The sequence below is a fragment of the Aulonocara sp. 'chitande type north' Nkhata Bay genome, linkage group LG7 (assembly GCF_057382095.1).
Source record: "Aulonocara sp. 'chitande type north' Nkhata Bay isolate Kocher_YH1m ecotype deep benthic linkage group LG7, A_spYH_male_GT1.1, whole genome shotgun sequence".
In the NCBI taxonomy this organism is placed as follows: Eukaryota; Metazoa; Chordata; class Actinopteri; order Cichliformes; family Cichlidae; genus Aulonocara; species Aulonocara sp. 'chitande type north' Nkhata Bay.
The window spans coordinates 34,542,962-34,562,703 of record NC_141350.1 but is presented as its reverse complement, the minus strand read 5'-3'; the positions used below and the strand labels follow the sequence as shown (position 1 = coordinate 34,562,703).

The window sequence follows — 19,742 nt, the reverse complement described above, 5'->3', positions numbered from 1 at the left end:
AACAGATCAGTGCAGTGTAACAATACCTGTCTCTAAAGTGCTCTATAGTGCAGTGAGGTGCTGTCCAGACTAATGAATGGGGCAAGAGGCTCAGTTAATATTGCAAATACATGATGTGTGTGTGTGTGTGTGTGTGTGTGTGTGTGTGTGTGTGTGTGTGTGTGTGTGTGTGTGTGTGTGTGTGTGTGTGTGTAAGTTTTCCCTGCATAATATATTCAGAATCTTTCTTGTCTACATGCTCTCAGCTATCTCATGTTTTGCAGTAGTCTCTTCATCTAAAGAGTTCCCAGTGTTTCTATAGTCAGTTTATTTCTTGCCCTTTTCACGTTGTGTACTTGCACGAGAGTTAGTTTCCAGAGCCAGTGTTGCACAACACTTCTTGTATTTTCAAGTTTTTTGCATCTTGCATTTGTTTTTTTGTGTTTTTTTTGTTTTGTTTTGAGAAAAAGATGCTGCGGTTTACTGAAAAATCTGCAAACACATATGGAAATGCAGTAAATAAAGAAAGAGAACAACATCAAATTATCTTCTGCTTGAAGTATCAGTTTTAGTTACTGTCCTGAAATTTATATACAGTGTAGTCATCAGTAACTTTAGTGTGTTGGCGTATCTTTCTGCTCGCTCTAAAATAATAGTAATTTATTTTTTTACATCAATCTGTTTTCTTGGCATTTAACATTATACTAAAAGCAGACTGCATGCTCCAGGAGAATAAACCTCATCAGTTCTCTCTGAGCTTCGTTCCACAGCTCAAAGACTTGTTTGTGAAGTATGTCTGTAATTATAGAGGTGTACACGTGGGAGTGTGTGGTTGGCAGTCTCTCTGTGTTGGCCAGTATTAGTGATCTGTTGAGGGTGTACTCTGCCTCTTAACCAAAGTCAGCTGGTATAAGTTCCAGTGACCTTGCACTGGTTATTTAAAAAAAAAAATCACCCAAAAACATTCAACAGATTCATGAAATAAAAGCCAGAAAATTCAATTTTAAAAAAGTATTGATTGAATTAACTGAACCTCTGACAAATAAAAAAAACATTTAAATATTAATTTGTTTTTGTGTTTAATTGGGTAATCTATTGGGTAATTTATTTAGGTTTTTGGGAAAACAATTACACTCATAATGTGAACGTCTCAAAAACTCACAAAAACCTGTGTAGTAAATATGATACAGTTGGCATCACACGGGTTGAAAACCTTCTGCAACTTGAAATCTTGAGCAGTAATGACCCCCAGGTTAAGTTAATAAAGTTTTATGTACTTTTGTTTTTAATCACATGTGGCCTGGAGTCCTTTTTGTCTTGAGAACCACATAGGCAGTCTGAATGCATTTTAAACACATCATCTTATATCAAGAAGCCAGTCGATACTAAAATATCCTGCAGGCAAAGAGTCTGTAAATGATATCTGCTGTTCTGGGGCAGGCAGCTGATATGGTTTAAGCCGAGGTGATTACTTGATTGTGTTGTTTTCTTTTTGATTGTGTGTCTTTGTGTTCTTCCTCAGTTGGCATCGAGCTAGACGGAGATTTAAGTGAAAGTGACGGTGAGTGAATAAAACTGCAGTTCACCGAACTTCTTTATAACAACGATGAAAAGTTGAGAGTCTAATTAAATGCTCAGAATATCAATCGTGCGGTTTACACAGATGGTGCCACTCAGAGGAGAGGGAACAGGAGGCAGGCGGGAGGAAGAGGAGGCGTAAAGGGACGAGGACGAGGCAAAAAACCGGCCAGTGATGATGATGATGATGAGGACGATGAGGAGGAAGACGAAGCTCCCAGGGGGCGTAGAGGAGCAAACAGGAAGAAGCTGGCCAAGAAACGTGGTGGCAATGATGATGAGGATGAAAGCGAGGATGAGCCTCCCAAGAGGAAGAGAGGAGGAGCAGCCAATAAGAAGAAAGGAGGCAAAGCCCAGGACAGTGATGAGGAGGACAGTGATGTGGGGAAAGGAAAGAAGGGAAAGAAGGGAGGAGGGAAGAAAGGAAAGAAGGAGGAAGAAGAAGAGGAGACCAAGGGTAAGAAGGGTGATGGCAAAGGGAAAGGGAAGGGCAAGGGCAAAGATGATGACAAGGACAAGAAGAAGAAAAAGAAAAAGGGTGACAGGTAGGTCAGAGGAAGTCATCGTACCCTCGTGATGAATCTTTAAGATTCTCTGAAGACTCCTCTGAATTCCCTAACAGTCGTTTATGCAGGATTTGACTCCGTCTGTCCTTTCCTCCCCAGTTCATCAGATTCCAACTCCAACTCGAGTGAGGAAGAGGAGTCCATGTCAGAGGGAGAGATGGCTCGGCTGATGGAGGAGGTGGAGGAGAAGAAGAAACTCATCGCCAACATCAGGAATAAGCCTTGGAGGATGCAGCGGAGGCTCAAACTCCTAAAGTAATCTCCTTCTTTCTCATGTTACTCATATTTTAACATGAAACTTATCTTGGACTAAAATATTTGTATTTTAAAAATGGTTTATTGCATTCTAATGAAAATGTTTTCCCATTTCTTCACAGGGAAGCTCAAGAATTTGTGGATAAGTTTGAAGGCGCTTTGGGGAAAGGGAAAGGCCGAAAGTGGTATGCCTACAAAGTGATGATGACAAAGGTTAGGCACAATATTTAGATTTTATCCTTGTGTTTGCTTGTGCTCTGCTTCTCTAATTTGCTGTCTTGTTTTGTTTTTTAAATCTAAGAAATGGATCAAGTTTCAGAGGGATTTTGAAAATTTCAGAACAGCGTGCATCCCATGGGAGAGGAAGATCAAGGAGGTGGAAAGTAAGTTTATTGTTTACAGCTCATCTGTGTTTAGCAGCAATGGAAAACTCCTTCTGGGCAGATGCAAAAACTAAAAATGTTCTCACTGTCCCCAGGTCACTTTGGGTCATCCGTTGCATCTTACTTTATTTTCCTGCGATGGATGTACGGCATGAACCTTGTGCTTTTTGGATTCACCTTTGGACTTGTGGTCATCCCTGAGGTGACATCATGTTGTCCTCTTACCCAGAAAAATACGTAAATGTAAACACTGTACCGTTGATGGTCAGATGTTGATGGTCCAGTTACAAGGCAACAAATATGGCTTTGTTTAATCCAATGGGATTGATTGACAGTTAATTTTGTAATTAAATGGTTGTGTAAAGACACCAACCTAATGTAGTCTCCACCTACACAGACAGGAATTACCAAACACCCATTTTTCACTATATAAACAACACTTTGAAGCCATTTACCTTTACCTCCATATAAATTCTCGTTTACTTCAGTTGACAAACTTCACGTGAGACAAACATCTCCTTATGCATTATAAATCCAAGCTGCCGCTGTGGTTCGGTCAGCTCCTGGGTCAGTTAGTTCATTAAGATAAGAACTGGACTTCAGAGGTAGCAGTTGGGAGATGGAGTTGATCTCACAGGCCCCTCCCCCCCCCCTTTTTTTTTCCCTCTCGAGTCTTTTTTTTAATCGATAAAAGGACAATATAAAAGCTTTCTTACACATAAATTTACCATTGTTAGGAATGTCACACTGATCATCCACACATTTTGAAAGCATGTCCAGTTTTCAGGACAGTGAAGACAAAACCTTTCTTTTATTAAACTCTCATTTAAGAACATTTAAGAACTATTAATTGTTAAAACTGGGATTTGTCGCCATGTTGCCAGGAAGAACTTGCTGGGTGATATTTGAAATTTGCACAAATTCATTGTTTTATGTTGTCTCCAGGTCCTGATGGGTCTTCCCTATGGGTCTATTCCCAGGAAGACTGTACCCAGAGCAGAGCAGGATACTGCTCAAGACTACTCTGTCCTCATGGACTTCAATGTGAGTTTAGCACAAAATGAATTATTTTCTTTTTCTTTTTTTTGCCTGTCCCATTTGGTTCTTTAGCCGTCAGAATTGTTGTCTGAAGACCAACAAGGATACCCAATGGATTTACTTCGCCAGATGGATCATCACGGCCTTGCTGTATTTGTCCATTTGATCAACCTTTGTTGTTATTGTTTATTTTATTTTATTTTCAGTTGTTACAGACGGGACAGACATGATGAGGGATAGGAAAGGGAGAAAGAAAGATGAAGGAAAAGAAAAACAGAAGGGAAGACGGACAGTGAGAAAGGGCACTTAAAAGAGAAAAAAAATCTCCTGAGTCACCTGTTGAGAGAAAAAGAAGAGAAAACAAGCAAAAAAAAACAGAGCAACATACTAAACACAACACCATCACGTTATCTAGCTAAGTGTAAACAGCAGTAAATACTAAATATTGAATGTTGTTGTGTAGCAAGCAGGACACGTAGCGCACAATGTGCTTGGAAATAGCAGCCAATAAAGGTGTAGTTTATGTCTATGAACAGTGAACACCCGTGTGCACACCTGTGTGGATCAGCGTGCTTGTATTCAAAAGGTTTCCCCATGTAATGGTCTGCTAGAGGATGTAGAGAGCCATGAAGGGCATGAAGCAGGCATGGAGGAGATCCAGGCCCCAGACATCCAGAGGCCCCAGAGTGCGAGAGCCCAAGGAGGACCACCGGAGGGGCATCCGTGCCACCCTCCTGGGAAGAGCCCCAGATGAGGGGTCACCCAGTAGCCACGGAGCAGAAGCCAGAGGGGGCTGCAGTAGAGTGCCCGCCGGCTCTGCCAGCAGCCAGCTGTGCCAGAGTGAACTGAGCCGCAGGCCCAGAGGCCCGAGGGCCCCCTTTGCCCCGGAAGAGGCCTGACCGAGCAACAGGCACCAGGCCCCGCCAAGTAGTCACTGGGAGTGAGCTGGTACATGCCTGAGCGCCCAGCCCCGGACACCAAGAACCACCAACGCACCGACCCCTGAGGGCATCAGTTACCAGTTGCCTCCCCTGCACCCTGGTGACACACCCGCACCCCAAGGCCCTACTTGTGTGGGTGAGTGTGTTGGAGCGGGAAGAGGGAGGCAGCCGGGGATGGGGAGGAAAAGAAGGGAGGAGCAAGATGCCCCTCCCTGGGGCCAGCTCCCCCACGCAGCCACAAGGAGAACACCCTCTAAGAGCAACCAGTGCCACTAACCCCAACCCCTGTGTTAAGCCCTCCAGGGATAACGTCCCTAGGGAGTCTCCAGACGCCCTAAGCCCGTCCCAACCTCCACATCAACCACACTGGCGACCCACCCCCGCTAGGTGATGGAGCCGATCAAAGGAGCCCAGAGGGATTGATCTAATGTGGTGGCAGAGGCTGTATCGAGGCTAATGTGATCTATATTATGGTTTCTATATTGGCTAGTATTAAGATTATTTTTATTTTTCCAGTTCATGAGGACCGTTTTCTTGTCAATGCATAGGGCAGTAAAAACCATGTGGACTGTATTAGTTTCTGTAGTGACATCATCCAATTTGCCCAACAAGCACACTAAAGGGGAAGTTGGAATGTTACATTTCAGACACTTTGATAAGTCTTTACATATTTCGCGCCAAAACTTCTGCACTGGTGGACAGAACCAAAGAGCGTGGATGTAATTGTCTGGTGTATTGCCTTGACAGTGTGAGCAGTCGTTGGAAGATGTAAAGCCCATCTGGAACATCCGATGACCTGTATAGTGCACTCTATGTAGTATTTTGTATTGTATTAATTGCAGACTGGGATTTCTAATCAATTTAAAGGTTTTTAAGCAAATCTGAGACCAGAAGTTTTGGTCTAAGCCGACTGACAAATCTGCTTCCCACTTTGCAATAGGAAGTGATATTGATTCATCTATTTTAGAAAGTGTTCTGTATATTTTAGATAATAATTTAGGGGATTTAAGAGTAAAAAAATGTACCGCACTTGGTGGTGTTTGCAATTCAACTTGACTGAGGTTAAATTTCTTTTTTACTATGGATTTAATTTGTTGATATTCTAAAAATCTTTTCTTGTTGATCCCATATTGTGCAACTAGTCTGTCAAATGGAATAAACTCTGTTCCCTCTAATATATGTTCTAAGTATTTAATTCCTTTACAACTCAATTCTGGAAAATTAATCATATTATTGTTTTGTAATATGTCAGGGTTATTCCAGATAGGTGTACGTCTGCATGGGACTAATGAAGACTCTGTCATTTTTAGAAACTCCCACCATGCTGTCAAAGAAGAGATTATGTTGATGCTTTTAAAACATTCATGTTTTGATGTTTGAGCTGATAAATGGTAGGTCTGAAATCTCTAGATCATTGCATAGTGCTTGTTCAGCATCTAGCCAGGGCTAATCTAAGAAGGTATGTTTTAACCATTCTGAGATGAACTGAAGCCTGTTGGCTAAGAAATATTGTTGAAAATTAGGCAGATCTAATCCTCCTTTGTCCTTGGTTCTTTGTAGCGTTTTTAAGATGATACGCGGGGGTTTATCTTTCCAAAGGAATTTAGAAACATACGAGTCTAGGGATCTGAACCAATCTTGTGATGGTTTGTTCGGGATCATTAAAAATAAGTAATTTATTTTTGGCAAGATCATCATTTTTATAGTGGCCACCCTTCCCATGAGTGATATGGGTAGAGATCTCCATCTAGTCAGATGACCTTCTACTTTCTTTAGAAGTGGGATGTGGTTTAATTTAGTTAAGTCTGAAAGCTTCGGAGGGACATTAATACCTAAATATTTAATATTTCCAGATTGTAGTGGGGCAGAAGAAGAATTATGGAGGGAGCAGTTAACTGGAAGAACTGTAGATTTTGGCCAGTTAATTGAATAATCTGAAACTCTTGAAAACCAGTTTATTAGAGTAATTACCTCAGAGAGGTTGGTTTGTGTGTTTTGCAGAAAAAGCAACACATCATCCGCATAGAGACTGATTTTATGTTCTACGTTCTTACATTTTATGGTGTATCTTGTCTAAATGCTGCTGCTAGTGGTTCGATAAAAATTGCAAAAAGTGAAGGGGAGAGTGGGCATCCCTGCCTGGTGCTCCTCAGGAGACAGAAGCTGGAGGATGTCTGGTCATTTGTTCTGACACAAGCTGTTGGGGAATTATATAATATTTTTAGCCAGTTTATGAAAGAGTTTCCAAAACCAAATAAAAATTTCCAGTTAACTCTGTCAAACGCTTTTTCTGCATCTAGAGATAATGTTGTGGTTTCAATGTTTTTACTGCATGAGTGGTCTATTAAATTAAGTAATCTACGTGCGTTTGTTGATGAGTGCCAGAGCTGTGAGTGCCGACCTTTTATGAAACCAGTTTGGTCAGGATGAATTAAGAGGGGGGTTATCTTCTCTAATCTTTTTGAGAGAGCTTTGCAGATTATTTTGAGGTCTGCATTTATAAGGGATATTGGACGATAGCTTGAGGGAAATAAAGGGTCTTTGCCTGGTTTTAGCAGGAGATTAATGTTGGCAGAATTCATATTTGGTGGTAGTCTGCCATTTTCCTTGATTTCCTGCAACATTCTGTGGAATACTGGTGCCAGAATTGTCCAGAATTCTTTGTAGAATTCTGCAGGGTAGTCGTCTGGACCTGGAGCCTTATTATTAGGCATACTAATTAGGGCTTCCTGGAGCTCACCTGGCGTCAGTGCCATTGCTTGACTCTAGTAATTTTGGAAGAGTTACGTTGTCAAGAAACTGATCAATTTCATTTTTAGACGGGTTTATTTGTGGTGAATATAGAGTTTCATAGAAATCCCTAAAAATGTTGTTTATTCTTCCAGGGTCATATGTTGTGTTTCCAGATAAATCTTTAACAGCACATATAGTTGTTTTTTCTTTCTTTATTTTTAACTGGTTAGCTAGAAATCGACCTGATTTTTTACTGTGTTCAAAATTCTGCAAGCGAAGTCTTTGTACTAGGAATTCTGTTTTTTTTTTATTAATAATTTCATTTAATTCTAGTTTTGTTTTGCATATTTTGTTCATTATTTCTTGATCTTGGTCCCACGCGTAGGCTTCTTCTAAGGATTTGATGTTTTTTCTGAATATTTTTGTTTTCTTCTTTGTGTGATGAGAAAGAAATTATTTTACCTCTCATCACAGCTTTCCCTGCTTCCCATAGAACAGAAGCTGATGTTCTGGGAGTGTCATTATAGTCTACTCTTTTTTAAAATATTTAATAAAGTCTTCATCTTTGAGCAGCGATGTATTGAATCTCCAGTTTTTACTTGGTGTAGCGTTCTTCTTATGTATTAGTGTTAAAGATACAGGAGCGTGATCGCTGACAGCTATAGGGTGAATCTCAGTATCTGAAATGTCACTCAGCAGTGAGCTGCTGACCAAAAAATAATCCAGACGAGAGTAGGAGTGATGGACATGTGAGAAAAAAGTATATTCCTTACTGCTGGGGTGAAGGGAGTGCCATGCATTGCAAAGACCATAGTCGCTCATAAACTGTTTGATTATATTTGTGGACTGCCAATTGCGCTGAGTTCCTGTTGTGTTGAGCCTATCCATTTCTTCATTTAGTCCAAGGTTGAGGTCGCCTCCAAGAATAAGTGTGCAATCAAGGTGTTCAGAGAGTGCACTAAAAAATCTGTGAAAGAGTGAGGGTCAACATCAACATATGGACCATATATACTTACAATACATAGCTTTTTGTTAAATACTGATAATTTAATAATAAGGAATCTGCCCTCTGGATCTATAACTGTATCGAGTACTGTAAAATTAACATTTTTATGTATTAAAATTGCTAGTCCCCTTTGTCTAGAATTATAACAGGCTGCAAACACGTTAGGAAACTCAGGTGTTTTAAGTTCGTTTAAACCTGTGACAGGCCTGTGAGTCTCTTGTAATAAAACAACATCTGCCTGTAGTTTTTTAAGCTGGTTAAATATCTTTAACCTTTTTTCTCTGGTGCCAGCTCCATTTACATTCCATGTGACAAACCTTAGTGTGCCCATAATTGTGTGTGTATGTCTAATGATGTAGGCTGGGTATTTCGTTTAGACAGGTGAAGAGAATGTGGAAACATCACTTGTTTGTAAATAGAAAGAGAGGCTCCATAAGTCTGACTATGTGTGTGTATATTCACTAATATGAACAAGCATGGCTTGCGTGTGTGTCCTATAAGTCTGTGTGTGCTGTGAGGCTGTTGTAAATGTGCTGCCGTTGAACGCATGTGTTTGCGTGATTTTCTTTTTCTATATGCAGGAACCTTTGGTGATCCATCAAAGATGTTTTAGCTAAAGCAAAGTCACTTGAGTTGGAATGAATATTCACTTTTCCTGTGTTTGAGCACTCATAATGATCTGAAGAGTTAGAAAAGTTATTTTTTAATATATATATTATAATATATATTGAAAACCACCTGGCACAGACAGGCACACGATAACTGACAGATCTCTGGCAGAGCAACTCGTCATTTAAATTTCTGCTATTTTCAGTATTACCCCTTTGGATCTATAGGCAAGAAGATAAGTGAGAAAACATGGCATCCAAAATGACATTTCTTCCATTCTCAGGGGTACTGCAAATATTCAGTGCTGTTCTACGGATATTACAACGACCAGAGGACCGTCGGCGTGCTGAAGTTCAGGCTACCTTTGTCCTACCTCATGGTCGGCATTGGCACTTTCGGCTACAGCCTGATGCTTGTGATCCGCACGTGAGTGTACAGTACATGCGTGGATGCGTGCCAGTTCAGTCACATACATCACAAACCAGGTGGTCGCAGATTCATTGCAGAGTTAAGAAATCGGATGTATGCAGGGATATATTTTGATACATTTATTTGCTTTTTATCCAAAAGCGCCGAGCAGTTTGCGAAAAAATATGTCTTTAACTATAAATTACATCATCATCATTAAATAATGTAGAAACTGAAGATGAGTTAGTAGGTATGGTATTTTTATTTTCTTTGCTTGTAGAATGGCCAAAAATGCTGATGTTGGTGGTGGAGATGGGGAGGATTCAGACTTCACCTTCGCCTGGAAGATGTTCACCAGCTGGGATTACCTCATTGGCAATGCGGAGACCGCTGACAACAAGTACGCCTCCATCACCACCAGTTTCAAGGTAACCAGAACAATCCTAAAGCCTTCGGGATGCTCAATATGGAATATATACAACATCCAATCTACTTCATTTACAATATTTTTGCAGTTTTTACAGGAATTGACCCATAGGTCTAACAAGGAAACTTGTGCAAAATATATGTATGTGTTATTTTATATCATATTATTACATATTATTATATTATAATTTACAGCTTCCGATGTTTATAATGTTTTGTAGCGATCCTTGGCTAACAGACCCAGATTAGCAAGATTTACTGCTGGTGAAGCCTTTAGGCATTAATGTAACTTAAAATAATAATTAATGACATGAGAACATTTTAGCTCTATCACAGATAAAGTAAACAGTGAGGATAAACATAAATAAGGCCAATAAAAATTGTATTCCTGTATGAAATATAATAGCATCATAAATGACCTTATCTGTGATTTTAGTCTCTATAATAGCTTAGTTATTTGAGGGTTTAGAACTGCTCATTATAATAAAAAAGCGCTTTACTGACAGTCAGTTCCCCTCATGTTTTGATAAGAACAGGAGTCCATTGTGGACGAGCAGGAGAACCAGAAGGACGAGAACATCCACCTGCGCAGGTTCCTCAGAGTCCTGGCTAACTTGCTGATCACCTGTAGCCTCGGCGGCAGTGGGTACCTCATCTACTTTGTGGTGAAGAGATCTCAGGAGTTTGCCACAAGGGACGACCTCAGCTGGTATGAGAAGAATGAGGTAATAATGGTCAGACTCACAATGCTGTTGAATACTTCACCTCAGTTCATGTAAAGATGATGAAGATTTTTTTTAAAAAAGCTTATGAATAATTTTGACTTTTTTCAGATGGAGATTGTCATGTCTCTTCTGGGCCTGGTGTGTCCACCTCTGTTTGAGACCATTGCTGAGCTGGAGGACTACCATCCTCGGATCGCCCTCAAATGGCAGCTCGGACGCATCTTTGCCCTTTTCCTCGGAAACCTCTACACGTTTCTGTTCGCCCTGTTTGATGAGGTCAACACCAAGGTATTGCAGCTGTTGTCTCCATTTAATTTGTCCACTTAGACAGTAGCACGTTTATCTCTGTTATGGTAAAGTTGAACCAAAGTTGAACCTTGTAGAGAAACACACTGACATAGTAATAGTTACATATGTTACTGAAATTGACTGGTCATGCTGAGAATTTACCTCTCATGTAAAGATTTACATTTTATTTTTCTGGCTGTTGCAGTTTGTACAAATAAATAAATAAATATTGCACATTATAAACATTAGGGTACATCATCTACATTGCAAACTGTTTAATTGAATGAGAATCTTTTCCAATTAAGGGTCTCTAGCAAAACTTTATAGACTCTTCTTGTTTATTTATTTTGTCTGGATTTCTAAAGGTTGAATGTGTACACCCTTAGTCATTAGAATCCATTAGCGCTTCTCTAAATCTTACATTTAACAATGCATGTACAACTCCAATTCCTGGGAAACTGGGATGTTGTTTAAAATGCAAATAAAATTAGAATGTAATGATCTCAAACCCATATTTCATTCACAATAAAACATAAAAAAAAAAAATCTAATGTTGAAACTGACAAAATTAAAAAGAAAAAAGTGGCGTAAGGCCATATTTATCACTGGGTAGCATCCTGTCCAGTCTGTAAACATCTGGGAACTGAGGACACCAGCTGCTCACAGAATCATACCTGTTTGTAATGCAGCAATGCCTAAACATCACAGGCATCCAGTATTGATTTCGACCTTGTTCCTTGCACACAGGAATTTCTTTACATTCTCTGAATCTTTTGATGAATTTATGTACTGTAGATTATCACAAAGCTGAATTATTAACAATGTCTGCCAGGCAACATGATGGCACGGTGGTTAGCACCGTTGCCTCACAGCAAGAAGGCTCTGAGTTCAGTTCCGCCATCAGGCCAGGTCTTTCTCTGTGGAGTTTTCATGTTCTTCCTGCATTCACATGGGTTCTCCCCAGGTACTCTGGCTTCCTCCCACAGTCCAAAGACATACAGCTGAGCTGAGGTAACGCAGAAATTTCCCCGCCGTGGGATCAATAAAGTCTTATCTAGGGTGGGAAAAGGTTAATAGGAAACACTAAATTGGTGTGAAAGCGAGGGCGATTGGTTGTCTCCCATCTATGTGTTAGCCCTGCACTGGTGACCTGTCCAGGCTGTACCCTGCCTTTCACCCCGCAACCCTGAGAAGCGGAAGCGGATGGATGGACAATGTCTGCCTATCTTTACCCCTATCATGTTACTGACCTGTTGCCAGTTAACTTAATTAGCTGTTCTGTATAGCACCACTTAATTTTCCAGCCTTTTGTCCCCTGTCCCAATATTCTTGAGACATGTTGCTGTCAAATTCAAAATGAGCTAATATTTGAATAAACACCTACAAAGTCTGAGTTTAACCCTTTCATGCATGAATTATGACAACCTCAATCAGGATTGTTTTCTTAAGTATTTTTATTCATCTTTAGGCATGAAACGGTGCATAAAAATACTTAAGAAAAACTCCTGATTGGGGTTGTCATAATTCATGCATGACTAGGGATGGGTATCGTTTAGGTTTTATCCGATACCGGTGCCAAATCGGTACTTTTGAAACGGTGCCGGTGCTTAAACGGTGCTCAAACCGGTGCTTAAAGAATGGAGAACACAAAATTGGTCCAAAAACCTCTCATGTTCAGCTGTTTTTTGTAAAAATATAACAATGTTAGCCTTTTCTGCAGCTATGGGGCATATATGGTATCACTCTTGGCTGGAAGCAGTGCTTAAACAATGGAAAAAACACAAACTTTGTCCTAAACCTCTCATGTTTAACTGTTTTCCACTTTTTCTTTGGTCATTTTAGCCTTTTTAGCCAGGGTGAAGGGAGTATCTGCCATCAAACAAGAAGACAGCCGCATGTAGCTATGATGATGTTTGCTAGTTCACCTTACATGCATTAATGTAATAACGTGGTTAGCCTACTCAACGTAAATTAGCTACTCACGCAGAGAAGAACGGCTGCTGCCACCATCATCCGTCATCATGTCTGCTACACTGGCAGGGCTAGGGGCCAGGACTCTCCTCTTCGTGTTTTTGGGGGATGTTGCATAACAGGCAACCCACCCGCAGTAGATGTGCTCGGTGTGAGGTCTCGCAGCAAGCTATCAAATACGGCGCATTTCTGGGCTTTTAAAAAAAACGCTATGCGTCGCCAGGTGTTTCATTGGATTTGAGGTGTTACCTCCTTTGACAGTATCACAGTATCAGCTTAAAGCACTTGTTGCAGGCTGCTGAGTTTGCATATTTTGCTATGAAGTACAGCCAGACTTTTGACCGCTTCGCCTTGGACATTTTAAATCTGTAGCTCTGCTCTAACAGAACGTACGTACCTGGCCCCGCCTACTATCCTCGGAAACGTAAAATGATTGGCTAGAATCTAAAGTGTATCACAGCTCAGGAAAAAAAAAGCACCGAAATAAAGCACCGAAATGTGCGCTGCTTTTCGGTCTGGTTACTACCGTTTATATCAGAACCGGTGCCATCATGGCACTGGACACCGGTACCCATCCCTATGCATGACAGGGTTAAATAGCAATAATTACAATGAAACACGTCATACATCTATAGTAACACTAAACGATCAGTGAGTGACACATCAGTGTCCAATGTAGTGGTTTATGTGCAAGTATATCATCAACACTGACACAAATACAAGAAAACAGCTTTTGAATAGCTGTCCACTGTAGTGACCACTATGCATGAAAAGGTTAAACATTTTATGTTCCATTGTGTATAAAATAGGGCTTGCTGCCAATATTTTATAGTGGCCTTGAGTTATATACCCATGTAATCTACCTCCCTCTGAGGTTGAACTGCAATGTTTCTTTGCAGCCGCTACTCTCCTGCTTGTCTGACATTAAGACTTGGATGACTCTTAACTTCTTACACCTTAATGAAAGCAAAACTGAAGTCATTGTGTTTGGGCTTCCTAAAGATCCCATCTTCTCTCTTGACTTTTTGGGACCCCTAACCTCCGATTGCACTTCTTCCATTAAGAGTCTTGGTGTTATTTTTGACAATGCTTTTAAACTTGATAAACAAATCAGCTCTGTAGTTAAGGGATCTTTTTATCATTTGCGGATTTTAGCCAAAGTCAAGTCTTACCTTTGCAGGAACGATCTAGCAAGAGTGGTCTATGCTTTTATTACTTCACGGCTAGACTACTGCAATTCCCTCTATGCTGGCCTAGATCGTTCCTGTCTACATCGCCTTCAACTGGTGCAGAACGCTGCCGCTCGCCTGTTGACCGGTTCAAAAAAAAGAGACCACATCACTCCGGTTCTCTGCTCTCTCCACTGGCTCCCAGTTGCCTTTAGGATTGATTTTAAAATCTTATTGCTGGCTTTTAAGGTTTTAAATGGCACTGCACCTTCTTACCTGTCAGAACTCCTTAGTACTTATCGCCCCAGGAGATCTTTGAGGTCAGCCGACCTGATGCTTTTAGATGTTCCCAGGTATAAATTAAAGACAAAGGGAGAGAGGGCGTTTGCTGTGGCTGCACCCAGACTGTGGAACAGTTTACCTCCTCACGTCAGACTCTCCAAAAGCCTAGAAACTTTTAAAACCGCTCTTAAAACTCACCTCTTTTCATTGGCTTTTAGAAAGGTTTAATTTATTTGTTTTATATATTTTTATTTTATTTTTATCAGCGAGGTGTTATTACGAAATTGTGTTCTATTGTATTTTTATCTGTATTTACTGTACAGCACTTTGGTCAGCCTTGGTTGTTTTTAAATGTGCTCTATAAATAAACTTGACTTGACTTGACTTGACTAATTGTAACAATATGTCCGCTGTGTGAAAATTTACTGACTGATTATCCTCTTTGTTCCCTTCAGCTGGAGGAAGAGCAGTCCATAAAGAACGCCTCCATCTGGGCCATGAAGGAGTACTACGCCAACTACTCACGTCTGATGAATGACTCAGAAGCCACCCCGCCTCCAATGGATCCAGCTGATGTCATTAGAGGACCATGCTGGGAGACTGCAGTGGGCATTGTACAAATGACAACTTATTTTCATTTATAATAAACATCTCAATCACAAGTAAAACCACAACCACAGAAAACTAACAGGCTTGGTGAATTTTTTAACGGCACGAATTAGAAGTGTTAAAATTTATGTATAACTGTGCTGTTCCAGGAGTTTGTGAAGCTGACCGTGTCAGACATCCAGGTGTCCTACCTAACCATCCTGATTGGTGACTTTGCCCGAGCTGTGATTGTACGTTTCCTTAACTACTGCTGGTGCTGGGACCTGGAGGCTGGATTTGTAAGTCTCTTAATTAAATTAATATAAACACTCCACAGCCCCTTTATATCTGTGGACATTGTAGTAACTTTTGAGGTGGAAGAGGCATTTTACCCAGGGGACATTTCACATTTACAAAGTGAGCTATAGCATGTTGAGCCAGCGTGCACAAGAGGAGCCTCAAATTAGGACCAAATGGAATCAAGCAATCATTCAGTCACACCTGTTGCTTTCATGAGATGTAAATATGTCTTCTGTAAAAACAACATGTAATAATATGGATTTCATTTAGGAATACCAGACACTGGATATTTGAATTAAGCATCTGATGAAACCTTTGATGAAACATTGCTCAACAAAAATTTATAAGACACTTGATTATCATAGTAAAACACAAAGTCTGTTAAACTTCAAAAATATTAATCTCTCTGGTTAGGAATTATAAAGCATTGTTTATAAAACCATCATAAACCAATGAATGTGAAAAAAAAATACAAGTGTAGAGGTGAAAACAAAAAGACAACTTCCCCATAAAAGTAATGTTCTTGCAGGTGGTGGCCATAAACACTGGCTCTCACCTTATCCATCCAAATGGATTTTTCTCTAGTTGTGTTTTTTGCTAGTGTCCTTGGTACTATTGGTAGTTTCATGAATGTTGAGGGATTTGCCTGAAAAAAACTGTCACCATAAGAGAGGTTTCAGTTAAATTCAACAGCCCCCTCGAGGTGCTTTATAAGGTAAGGTAAAGACCCTACAATGATACAGAGAAAATCCCAAAAAAGCAGATGACCCCCTCTGAGCAAATACTTGACAACAGTGGGAAGGAAAAACTCCCTTTTAACAGGAAGAAACGTCTGGAAGTGCCAGGCTCAAAATGAAACCAAACTTGATGTAAAATTGTATTCTTGCATTCATTCTAGTAAATAGTTTGTAGAATGATTCACTATTAGCCATTCTACCAATGATTATAACAAAGTCTGATTGGATTAGGTAAGTGGTCAATAACTGCACTTCCTATAAATGACCAATTGAGACAGAATCCAGAAGCGAGTCAATCCCTGTAGACGCCCATGTATGATACCCAACTACACATGGTTACAGCTACGCCCAAAAATGATTTTAACATTCTTTGGATAATTTCATCCTTCAAAAAGATTCATGATTTCTTTTATAACTCATCCATCTGGATACTGGAGTTAGGGACATGGCCACTTGACAAGAGTTGGTGCCTTTATATTAATTTATTTAGCTGAAAAATATTATGGCCCACTAGTCTGTTTTGCTGTGAAACTAATACTTGTCTCTGATCACTTCAGCCATCATACGGCGAGTTTGACATCAGTGGAAATGTTCTTGGATTGGTCTTCAATCAAGGCATGATTTGGTACAAACTTTACTTTACCTATGAGCGTCATGTACACTGACCTGCAACCCTTGTATTTATCGAGCCACTCTAAAGCTGAGAAACCATTTTTGTGATCATTATAATATATTTCTTCCTACTCAGTGTTTTTAAATTTGACCTATTTCTGGTGGTAAATCAATCTTGTTTTGGTATTTACCTGCTCACTTGATCCTTTTTGATATAAGGATGGGTGCATTTTATGCCCCCGGGCTGGTGGGCATCAATGTGCTCCGCCTCCTCAGCTCCATGTACTATCAGTGTTGGGCTGTGATGGCCACTAACGTCCCCCACGAGAGAGTTTTCAAGGCCTCTAAGTCCAACAACTTCTACATGGGTCTCCTGCTCCTCGTGCTCTTCCTTAGCCTGTTACCTGTTGTCTACACCATCATGACGCTGCCACCTTCGTTTGACTGTGGACCTTTCAGGTGATAAAAAGCACAGATATTAATCCGAAAAAAAGATACATGAAGTGCTATTATATTGCTATTATGAAATGCAGCGAGTAAGTTATTGTTTGCAGTGGAAAGGACAAGATGTTTGACATAATCATGGAGACGATTGACCTGGACCTGCCGGCCTTCATGGGAACACTCTTTAGCTATGCAGCTAACCCCGGTCTCATTATACCAGCTGTACTTCTCATGGTGTGAGTGTAAACACCCATAAAACCACACTCTGGCCTACATGCAGGTGTAGAATTACTCAAAATCCCACTTTTTCATTTGAAGCCACTAAAAAAGAAAATTAATCCTGTCCTATCTCTTTCACAGACTCGCCATCTATTATTTGAACGCAGTATCCGAGGCATACCAAAACTCCAACATGGAGCTGAAGAAAAAGATGAAGATGGTGTGTAGAAAAAGTCCAAAGTTCATTCTGCACACGTGCTGAATAGGGCTCTTGCTCTAGAGCTGAGAACTGCATAAACTATAGGATTAATACCTTTTTAGCAGAAATGTCAGACACAGGTTAAAATATCATATCATAGCAAGTGATAGTGGTCATGATGTTTGGTAGAGACATTCATTTTCACCTCAGGGCACATAAAGTTCTGCTCAATGAACAAGCCAGCTGGAATTCCCAAACTTTTCTTGTTTATATCATATCATACTCGAAGACCAGGCTTAGCAATATATCGTGTGCAGCTAATAGATCCTCCAAAACTATTATGCCTAACTCTATTTTTTAATCCAGGCTCGCGATGAAGAGAAGAATCGAAGGAACAATGCAGACACCACCAACCAGGTCATGAAAGACCTGGAGGACCTTCTACCGAACCGATCCCTCATTCCCCCTGCTCCACCAGAGCCTGGTCAGAACTACATCCTGATGATCGCGTTGACTTTCAAAGCATAACTCTGATTAGACTACAACGTGGACAATAACCATTTCTCTCTCTCTGAACAGAAAAACCACCAGAGCAAGAACCAAAACCAAAACCAACAAAGACAAAACCCGGGACAGCTGGTAAAGGTGTTAACCTGCAGAAAGATGTGGCTCTAGCGTCGTCCAACCCTAATGCTCGAGGGCCAGTAAGCAGGCCACCTGGACCCAGAGGACCTGGACCAGGTCCAGGTGCTGGACCGGGTCGAGGCCGTGGGAGAGGGCCCCCTCCGAGATAACAGTGGGAGAAACTGATGTTCCTGCAGGCGGTTTTCATTCCTCAGTCTTTCTTAATTTCACTAAATACTTTTAATAGCTCCTTGAAGTCAGCTGGAAAGATATTTTGGATATTTTGAACCTATAATCTGTAACATACAGTACAGTTCATCTATGTTTGCTTAGTGGGTACACTGCAACCATATTTAGCCCTTTCAGGCAAATGTATGACCCAAATGGGATGTCCCTTGGTTCTGTCTAAACTTGGTATATCTGACATTGCATTTTTGGTGTCATGTCTAGATCATAATAATACAAAGAAAGGGAGAGGAAAAATGGGGAAAGTCATATATAGTCATATATATAGTCATATATAAGTCGTAAAGTCATATAAAGAAAGCAAAAGTTCATAGTAAGACGATGGAGGAAAGGGGTTAGCCCATCTACTGTCAGCTAGTTTACGGTCTTGTACGTGTTTAGATTTCATTTTGAGGCAAATTCTTCTCATTTGTGATCATTTTACTGATGTTGCAACATTCAGTGTGACGATGGCACTGAAGCGACATTAATTATGATTCTGTGTCCACTGCTATTTAAAAAAAGTCATAGGCTGTGTACAAAAGAAGGATGTTAACACTAATTTTAACAGTTTGGCCGTCCTCATCTTGAATTTTTTTTATAACAGTCGTGGTTAACGATAAATACGCAGCCACATTGTTTCTGATTGGCTGGAAAATAATAATATTCAACACTCAGTTAAGCTAAGTTGCACCTAACTGTAAGGGTGCACAAACTGTTAAACTATATAGAAGTAGCCATATTAGCCACTGATTTAATATCAGTTTGTTAATAATGTTAAAATAATGTAATGATTTTGAAGATAATCTACCTACAACACAGACATACATTCATTTACTTGAGGCAGAAACAGTGTGTGTTCATTTTCCGATGTCTTTCACAGATTTTCACTTATTTTTTTCTTATATTTACACTGACTTTATATTAATTGTATGAGACTGGCTTTCCAATAAAATTATTTTACATTTATAAAATAACATTTGTAAAATATTAGCTTACAGTCTTTGTTTGCTTCTATTTTTTCATGCATACTGATTGCCATGTAGTAAAACTGTAAGAACATAAAAAATAAATACACTGGGAAAAATAAATAGTCCTATTTACAATTTTCATACAAGTATATATTGTATAGTACAATATGTTACTGTAATGAAACTATGCTCTCGATTACAGTAAATTGCTATAATCTTCCTGACTATTAGCAGCATGATTGCCAGTATTAAAGTTAACTTTACAGTTTTCCTACTGTTATATATATTACACTACACTAGTGTGATAAAACCATGTCCTTAATCATAATGCATAATTGTATTGTCTACATTTTACAGTATGCTGCTGTTAAATTTACAGTTCTTTTACTGTTATGTATTTTGCACTCTGGTATGGTAATATTTTCATGGCCTAAATTAAAGTATATTTCTGTATTTACTGGCCTTT

At 39.9% G+C, this 19,742-nt stretch overlaps 1 protein-coding gene across 1 annotated transcript; it reads left to right on the top strand.

Moving 5' to 3' along the window:
• The first annotated feature begins 1,524 nt into the window (after window positions 1-1,524).
• On the top strand, window positions 1,525-19,242 carry tmc2a (transmembrane channel-like 2a). The gene is made up of 19 exons (XM_086300163.1): window positions 1,525-1,540; window positions 1,643-2,102; window positions 2,223-2,378; window positions 2,501-2,591; window positions 2,680-2,761; window positions 2,857-2,963; window positions 3,707-3,805; window positions 9,372-9,514; window positions 9,777-9,924; window positions 10,459-10,647; window positions 10,756-10,935; window positions 14,813-14,971; window positions 15,116-15,244; window positions 16,540-16,607; window positions 16,814-17,053; window positions 17,149-17,274; window positions 17,399-17,477; window positions 17,823-17,940; window positions 18,036-19,242. Exons 3-19 carry the CDS (start codon window positions 2,266-2,268, stop codon window positions 18,248-18,250), a joined length of 2,286 nt encoding a protein of 761 aa, XP_086156289.1. The 5' UTR covers window positions 1,525-1,540; window positions 1,643-2,102; window positions 2,223-2,265; the 3' UTR covers window positions 18,251-19,242.
• The last annotated feature ends 500 nt before the right edge of the window (window positions 19,243-19,742 follow it).

Coding starts and splice junctions, on each gene's coding strand:
- tmc2a (XM_086300163.1), top strand. CDS start 2,266: ATGTCAGAGGGAGAGATGGCTCGGCTGATGGAGGAGGTGGAGGAGAAG. Junction 3,806..9,371: donor CTGTCCTCATGGACTTCAAT/GTGAGTTTAGCA, acceptor TTCCATTCTCAG/GGGTACTGCAAATATTCAGT. Junction 9,925..10,458: donor CCATCACCACCAGTTTCAAG/GTAACCAGAACA, acceptor TGATAAGAACAG/GAGTCCATTGTGGACGAGCA.